The sequence below is a fragment of the Chrysochloris asiatica genome, unplaced genomic scaffold, assembly GCF_000296735.1.
Source record: "Chrysochloris asiatica unplaced genomic scaffold, ChrAsi1.0 scaffold00135, whole genome shotgun sequence".
Classification (NCBI taxonomy): Eukaryota; Metazoa; Chordata; class Mammalia; order Afrosoricida; family Chrysochloridae; genus Chrysochloris; species Chrysochloris asiatica.
Window position 1 is genome coordinate 5,849,304 of NW_006408653.1, and position 9,290 is coordinate 5,858,593.

Sequence of the window (9,290 nt, forward strand, 5' to 3'; positions counted from 1 at the left end):
CTGCCACAGATTCCCCCAGCTGTGAGCCCTCCAACCTTCCAAGTATTCCCTTATATGCGGTTCAGAGTTCTGGGACCAGCCCCTGAACCTGCTTGGTCAGGTATTCTGTGTTGCTGTTGGCGGAGCTCTCTGCTATACGTCCACCCGATCCGCCATCTTGTTTGTTCCTTCTGAGACAATCTTTTATCTAAGTCTTCTTGAAATCAAACAGTACTGTAGTTAAACTATTTAAAAAGGTATTTTGAACATTATGATCTTTTAATAACTATATGGAATCAAATTGACAACAGCAACTCGGAGGATTAGATAGGAATCTTAGGAGGCAATGGATTTATGTAAATGGAGAAGATACAATTCCAAAAAGTAAGGCGGAAATGGTTGCACAACTTGGAGAAGGTATACACGTGGAAAATGTTGAACTGGTGTATGTTTTGCTGTGTATATTCTCAACAACAAAATCAATATAAAGAAGAAAAGCAAGTTAAACAGCTTGGTACATTAACTCTTGTGCTCAGTTTTAATACATACACTTTATCCATAGAAAAAACAAAAAGGGTGTGCACTGGAATAGAAATAGGAACTAACTTTGCATAGTAGAAATACTGGTGATTTTGTTATTTTTGTGTTGTTTTTAAAATAGTTTCTTTTTCCTTCCCCCCTTAAAATGAGTTTCATATTTTATTCTAGTTAGGAAACTAGTTTCTCTTTCTTTGAAGTTCAAATAGAATTTTTTCCCTTGAATTTTTTACAAGAAAAACTATAGTTATGTTTCTCATTCCTTAATCTCTACTTTTAGGTTAAAAGAATGTCATCTTATTTTAAAAAAAAAACATTACCAATGGAGGAGTTTTGGTCACCTTGGCCAACAGTTGATCTTCATGATATTTGTCGCCCCTAACCAAATCTATTAACTCTTGTGTTTGCCTTTAAATAGACATGTAGAAGTCCAGGTGTTTGGTGACCACTATGGCAATGCCGTGTACTTGTTTGAAAGAGACTGCAGTGTACAGAGGAGACACCAGAAGATCATTGAAGAGGCTCCAGGGGTGAGGATCTTGTCAAGAAATTTGTAAACTTCTCCTTGGTGTGGTGCTCAAGGATAATCACTGGATTGCTAACCACAAAGTCAGCAGTTCAAACCCACCAGCAGCAGCTCTCGGTAACCCAATACAGGGTTGCTGCGAGTCGGAACAGACTTGACAGCACAAATAACGGTAATGTAAACCTCATTCACTGGTTTTCTGATTTTCACATCAGAAATACGTGAAACTGGTGTTTGCCACCCACACCCCCCAAAGTCCTGCTGGATCACTTAGTCCCCAGTGGTAATGTGAGTGCTGGGCTTGAGGACGGACTTTCTGCCCAGCAGGGGATACAACAGGGCCGTGTTCCTTCCAGGTGAATTGTAGGAGAATCTGTTCTGACCCAATCTGACTTAGAGTGAGTGACCACACACTGAAATTGTCAAAGCAGATTTTCAACTGTAATTAACTAGAATGTTTGAGGAATGAATGGGCTGGTTAATTGATCATATTTTTTTTATGAATAAATCTCAACTTCTGTTTCAGGTGTTTCATGTATTAGTCATCTTCCTTTCTTAGAGGTTATGTTGTGGAAGAGAGGATTGCCTTTGTTTGGCAACTTTTGTCTCCTTAGCATTACAGTGAAACCTGTGAGCCCTAAAACTCAAAGGGACTACCTTGTTTTTCCAGGTCTTGCAAGTTTGCCACTTTTGGCAGGGTGTAGTCTTACCACTTCTCTGTCACATTCTATTGCTAGGGAATATTTGAGTTTTCCTTTGCTGGTAGATTTCTTCCTGGCACAATTTTTGACTTTCACAGATTATTCTACTGTAATTGTTTGCATCACTTTCTTGATTGGTTTAGGTTGGTATCTGGCTTGAGTCCTGGTCCTAGGATGACCTCTATTTTTTGTAATTATCATTCTTTGAAGACTTTGTCTTAAAAGTCAGAAATCTGAGGTTTTTAGTAAATCAGTTTGTTATCCTCATATTCAAAATTAAATTTTTATGTCAGAATATGTAACACCATTTGAAGTAAATGTCAGCAGTAATTTCAGCAAAGCCTATTTTCAAGCAGTGATTGCTCAAATGTGTATACACACACACATACATGAGGGTGAGTCCAAAGTTTTCCACACTCTGGAACTTATTTTAATCAACTTTTAGAAAAAACAAATACATCATTGTTAACATAATCTCCTTGCTTTTCAACACAACTTTGACAATCTTTCAACAAGCTTTTGTATTCCCTTATTAAAAAATGTTTTGGGGCTGAGCTGTGAACCACGAATGCACTGCTGTCTTCATGTCTTCATCAGAGACTAATCTTTGTCCTCAAAAGCTGCTTTTTGTTGTTGTTAAGTGCTGTTGAGTCGATTCCGACCCATAGCGACCCTGTACAGGGTTTCTGAGGCTGTAAATCTTTACGGGAGCAGACCACCTCATCTTTCTCCCGCGGAACCGCTGATAGTTTCGAACTGCTGACCTTGCGGTTCACAGTCCAATTTGTAGCCACTACGCTACCAGAGCTCCTTTAACCACCAACCTTGTGGTTCACACTGACCTTGTGGTCTAGTGCTTTATCTTATAGTGCCACACCAGGACTCCAGTTATGCTGAGTAGTATTTGCATTTCATGGCCACTACTAGCAGAATCGAGAATCTTTGGTATGTTGTTATTGTTGGGTGCTGGGAAGTTGATTTCCACTCAGATCATCCGCATGGAACAGATAGAAAGACCCATAAGGTCTACAGGGCTGTAATCTTTACAGGAGCAGATCATCAGCTCTTTCTTCCATAGAAACACTGGGTGGGTATAAACCACCAACCTTCCAATCAGCAGATAAGCACTTAACCATTGCACTACCAGGGCTACATAAACTTTGGTATTTGTTGGTGGTGTTGGTTGTTAAGTGCTATTGACATGGTTCCGACCCATAGCAACCCTGTATAGGGTTTCCAAGGAGTGGCTGGTGAGCTTGAACCACCGACCTTGTGATTCAACTGACTTGGCAGTCCAGCGCATAAACCCACAGTGCCACAAATTGGTGTAAGGCAATAGATCGTGATGAGCTGCATAACATTAGCTTTTTATACTTATTATTTTTAATACTACATTTGATATATAGAAATGTATTTGATTTTAACTGGTATTTCTGGTAAGCTAAAATACTAATGAAGATTTATTTGAATTATGTTTTTCCTAGCCTGGAATTGAACCTGAGGTAAGAAGACAGCTTGGGGAAGCTGCAGTCCGAGCTGCTAAAGCTGTAAATTATGTGGGAGCAGGTATGCTAAGATTTGATTCAGAAGAAAAGAAGAAACAATGATCTTATTTTTCAGATGGTCAAAGAAATAGATAACTTTTAAATTGTTGTTGTTGGGTGTCATTGAGTAAATTGTGACTCATAGTGACCCTGTGCAAAACAGAATGAAACACTGGTGTGACTGGTAAACTTGAACCACTGACTTTGTGGTCCAATGCATTAACCCACAGCACCATACCACATCCTTGGTCCTCTTTGTAGGCATATGGGTATTATCCTAACACAAACAATGTTGTACTTCAAGATCTTGAAATGTTCTTTTTGATGATGAATATGATGCTATTCCTTTTCAATTTATTGTTCCTGGAATTGCAAACTGTATGATTGATTCAGAACAGGCAGTCCCCATCAGTTCAGCTCACTAATGCCTAGGACATCAGTCTTTATGCATTCCATTTCATTTTTGACAACTTTTTAAGTTTTTCTAGCTTCATACTTCATACATTCCATGTTACTATTATTGATGGATGTTTGCAGCTGTTTCTTCTAATTTTCAGTTGTGTCCCATCAGCAAATGAAGGACCCAAAAACTTTACTCCATTAACATTATCATGGTCAACTCTATTTTGAGGAGGCAGCTTTTCCCCAGTCAACATTTTTGTGCTATTTATAATGTTTCAGTATTCTTTATTCTGGTGCTATCTGACAGTGTTCTACTGCTATTCACAAGTTTTTCAGTGGCTAAACATTCAGAAGTAGTCCACTTTTCCTTCTTCCTAGTGTATCAATGTAAATAAAACAAAAATCCTCACCACTGGACCAGTAAACAACATTCTTATCAACAGAGAAAAGATTGAAGTTCTCAAGGACTTAATTCTTCTTAGATCAACTATCATTCATGGAAGCAGCAGTTAAGAAATCAAATGACATATTGCATTAGGCAAATCTGCTGCCCAAGACCTTTTTAAAGTGTTGAAGAGCAAAGATTTCAGCTTGAAGACTAAGGTGCGCCTGACCCAAGCCATGTTATTTTCAATAGCCTCATATGCATGCGAAAGCTAGACAGTGAATAAGGAAGACCATAGAAGAATTGATATCTTTGAGTTATGGTGTTGGAGGAGAGTATTGAAAGTGCCATGGGCTGCCAAAAGAGTCAATAGATCCATTTTGGAAGAAGTGTAGCCAGAGTGCTCCTTAGAGGCCAACATGGCCAAACTTAGTCTCTCATACTTCGGACATATTGTCAGGAGGGACCAGTTACTGGAGAAGGATATCATGTTTGGTAAGGTGGAGGGTCAGAGAATAGGAGGAAGACCCCCAATGAGATGGATCGGCCAAGTGGCAGCATCGATGGACTCAAGCATGGCAACAGTAGTGAGGTTGGCCCAGAATCGCGCAGTGTTTCGTTCTGCTGTGCAGGTCACTATGGATCGGTACTGACTCTATGGTACCTAACAACAAGTATGTCTTAATCTGGAAGCTCAGCTGAAACCTGTCCACCATGGGTGACCCTCTTGGTATTTAAATACTGGTAGCATAGTTTCCAGCATCCAGCAACATGCAGTCACCACAGTTCGACAAACTGACGGAAGAGTGGTGGAACTTTTAAATGAATGGTTTTCAAACTTTTGATGGGATCCACAGTAAGAAATACATTTTATATTGATACCAAGAATATACATATTAAGTGTGTGTTTATAAACATATGAGGGGCCTTCAAAAATTTTGTGGAAACACTGAGTTAAAAGATAGTGGACCATAGGCTCTGAGGATCAGACTTTAGCTACCTAGTAGACATAGCAAACTGTCCCTCATCTGATTATTCAGTAATGCTTGTTAGTAATCTCATACATGAGCCCTGGATATCCACAGACAAATGTAAAAACCTTCCCTAAAAGCCGAGACTGTAAATTCCAAAAAGGCAAGTGCCCCCCAAAAAAAAAAAAAGCTAAAGAGGATAGAGAGAAACACTGTTAACTGATGATATATGGAGGGGATAATAATCAATGTAATGAAACAAGCTATATGAATGGTTGAATGTGAAGCTGATGATGTGCCCTGTAAACTTTCACTCAATCCAAAATAAAAACATTTAATTAAAAAAAAAAATTAAGAAAAGATAGTGGATTTTTTTTCCATGAAATTTTTGAATCCGCCATATATCTGAAATAAAAATTTTGTCATATAGTATTTTTTGGTAGATCCTTTTCTCTTCTATTTTATTTTAAAATCACGAAACTGATTTTTATGATCTACTCGGATTGTGACCTACAATAATCTGCAAAAATATGGAACTAACTTTAGGCTAAGTTAAAAAACACAAATACAACATAGTCTCTTTCATTTATATAGAAATTCTAGAAAAAGCAAAACTATAATAACAAAGGTAATCAGCCAGACCGGGTTCTGACGAAAGGACTGACTATAAAGAGGACTAAAAGATGTTTTCTGGGTGATGGGAGCATTCTGTATTTTCGCTGTGTTACTGGTCACATGACCCTACTGTTTGAACACGTCTGAAATTATACCTTAATAAAGCTAGGGGAGTTTTTCTTAGGTCTGTATAGGACACCAATAGACAAGATATTAAGGCATTATTGTTGTTGTTGTTGTTAAGTGCCATGGAGTCAGTTCCAACCTAGAGCTACCCTGTATAGGGTTTCCAAGGGTCGGCCAATGAGTTTGAACCACTGACCTTACAGTCCAGTGCATTATCCCACAATGCCACACTAGCACTCCAAATATAAAGTGTTGTTGTTAAGTGCCACCAAGTCGATTCTGACCCATAGCAACCCTGTATAGGGTTGCCGAGGAGCAGCTGGTGCGATGGCTTAAAAAAGTCCCTCAATGGGTTACCAGCAAAAGGATTGCTTAAGGGAACTTCCAAGATCCTACAATCAGGGGAGGGGAAAAAAAAGTTTTCTCTGTTTCTCCACAGGGTTAGAGTGAGCTTGGATGCCATGTGTGAGGTTCCTGGTGGTCTTGGTGCGTGGAAGCAGTCATACATGGTACCACCATGTCCTCACAGCTCTGGCAGCTGAGACTGATTCATAGCCTGGACTCACCATTTGCTCGAAACCCCAAATAGACTTTTCTGTTGCTAAATTTCAAGCAGCATCCTATTTTTGACTGCAAATCTTTTGCTGCAGTATGTGAGATGTTTCTGAAGTGCAAAATGTTTACCATTGAATGAAGGTAGTGGTCAACCTTGATGTGACATGCCCTGGGTGATTTGTATTTGCTCTTAATTGTGTACTACTGATATATGGCCATTGTATTTTATCTTGCAGGAACTGTGGAGTTTATTATGGACTCAAAGCACAATTTCTACTTCATGGAGATGAATACAAGGTTGCAAGTAGAACATCCTGTTACTGAGATGATCACAGGGACTGATTTGGTGGAGTGGCAGCTTAGGGTGAGACTTTTTTTTTTTTTTTCTATTCTAGATCAATCATGAAAATAGGTTACCTTCTGGACTCCTAAAAGAAGACAGATTTTGAACAAGGATTCAGTTGGTGGCAGTGATGAGAACAGGAATATGGGAGGTAAAAGGTGATGCTATATTTGATACTGGACCATTATTGTCACTTTATGAACTCAGATTCTTAATCTGTCACTTGCCATCATGCAAGATAATAGGAGCTAAGACGGAGTTGGGAATGAAGAGCCAAGGGAATGATATAGACCAGTAAGTAGTGTGGTCCATATACTAGTGCTGATCCACAAATTGGTGCTGACTATCATGAGATAAATACAGACATTCAGAGTTAAGTGCTTAGGAACTGTTAAAGCATCTTGACATTCTTGTGACATGCTTACTATATTTTATAATGTTTAAGCCCACAACTTTTCCTTTAGATAGTTTGAGAAGCACTTGTCTAAAAGAGAGTTCCACAAAGCGTATTCCTTCGAATATTACTAATAGTCTGTTTTTATTCTCTATTGAAAATTATAGGTTTTTACCTCAAACTTCTTCTGTTTTAATATACTTTAAAGATTTTCAGAGTAGTATTAATCTTCTCTTGATCTCTGTAGGATTCTTGGTTCTCTCTATATATTATATACATACATACATACATACATACATATGGTCTTTATAAGTTGTATTTTTCATGTTGTAGTGTCAAAGTCTTGATTATTGTGATAATTTTGTCTTTTTAGAATTTCTGCGGACTAAAATGTAATCTCCCTTTTGCTCAGTTCTTGGGGATAATTGGTGGTTCTTATTGAGCCAGAAGGTTTTGAACCTTTTGGATCCTTGGGAGCTAATGAAAACCAGGCACATTAGGCTAATAAGGGTTAGTGAGTGTCAGGAAAAAACATAGTGGATTTAGAAAGCTCTCTAAAGAAGGCTTGTTTCCAGAATTCAAGGAAAAGAAGGTCGTTTTGTTTTGTTTTGTTGTAAGTAGTTATCAGTGTCTAGAATTTTGAAATTAGAGAAGATAAAAAGTTTCTATGGGTCAAACCAAGAGAAAACTTTTGAACATTAGGGGAACTACTAGACATTTATTTCTAAAGCACATGAAATTGCATGAGCTTGGCAAAACTCTCCAGAAAGAGAAACACATTGCTGTCAAGTCAATTCTGACTCATAGCTACCTCTAGGACAGAGTAGAGCTGCCCCATCGATTTTCCGAGGCTGTGTTCTTTCCAGAAGCAGACTGCCACATTTTCCTTCCATGGAAAGACTGGTGGGTTCAAACTGCCAAGCTTTTTGATTAGCAGTCAATTGCTTAACTACTGCACCATGGGGCTCCTTCCAGAAATCGAAAAGGAGGCTTTTATCATCTGAGGAGGGATTCTAGAAATCAAAGTAGGATTCACAGGGTGCTATTGGACTTGGTTTATAGAGTTTAAGGAACTTTGAAGTGTAGTTTCCTAGTAGAGGTAAAGCCAGGCCACTTGTCACGTGGTGAACCATGTGTTCAGGACCCTGTCGTCAGAGGTTTGCTGAAACTAGGGTTCAATGATGTGCACATCCAGGATGTAGACTGTAGTGTTTCAGGGAAGCTGGTGAAAATGACAAAAGTCCATGGGTTCCAAATAAACAAGAGTCAACATCTGAAAGAGGTAGAGCCTTGGAGCATGGTGGTTAAAGGCTCTCAGCTGCTAACCAAAATGGCAGCTTGAACCATCAGTAGTGACTTCATGAGAGAAAGATGTGATAGTCTGCTTCTGGAAAGATTTACAGCCTTGGAAACCTAATGGGGCAGTTCTACTCTGTCCTGTAACTCTCTTTGAGTTGTAATTGACTCAACCATAGTGGGTTTGGTTGGTTTTCAAGTCAAAAGAACTCAGATGACACAGGTTTCCAAATACCCAGAGACCTGGTGGGGCCAATGTTTTCTGGGCTCAGATAGAAGCAGTTTCAGACAAGCAAAGCCAAGCCAAGGTGAAAAGGAGCTAGATAGTCAACAATAAGATCATATGTTGAAATATGGGCATCTTTTTCCTCTTGTATATTAAAGCAAGCAGAATTCTTTATGAAAACTTAAAAGAGTATTTCACTGTAAAAGATAAGAATGGAAAAATAGCTAGCACTTAAATAGTACTTATGACATGCCCGGCACTTTTCTCTGATACCTAGAGAGGTAAAGAAACTTACCCAGGCCACAGAGTTTAGAATTTGAACTCAGACAATATGGCACCAGTGTTTGGTTTCCTAGTCTTTCTTATTGATGGATTCAAAGAGGAAACCTTGATTATTTCATGTTCCCCTTTTTAATTCAATGTCAAGCTAAGTTAGAGTTTGTGTTGTTTTTATCTGTATCACAGATACAGATTGCTATCACAGATTGTCATTTTTCTCGTCTTGGAGAAAAACTTGAAGGGGAGAGTAGAGGGAGAGACAATGTGTGTCCTCCAGTCTCCCTTTTCAAGCTTTAGCAGTTGCAAGGCAAGATTTGTTGTATTAGCACATTGTTGCTGTTGTTGTTGTCAGTTGCCATCGAGTCAGAACCGACTCATAGCAACCCCATGCACAGCAGAACGAAACAATGT

At 38.9% G+C, this 9,290-nt stretch overlaps 1 protein-coding gene across 1 annotated transcript in view; it reads left to right on the forward strand.

The window, feature by feature from the left end:
• MCCC1 (methylcrotonoyl-CoA carboxylase 1 (alpha)) overlaps nt 1-9,290 on the forward strand; it is a 64,239-nt gene that overhangs the window by 29,754 nt on the left and 25,195 nt on the right. Inside the window, exons 8-10 of the mRNA XM_006869814.1 lie at nt 935-1,046; nt 3,228-3,309; nt 6,578-6,705. Of these exons, the coding sequence (XP_006869876.1) occupies nt 935-1,046; nt 3,228-3,309; nt 6,578-6,705 (322 nt within the window). The remainder of the gene's footprint in view (nt 1-934; nt 1,047-3,227; nt 3,310-6,577; nt 6,706-9,290) is intronic.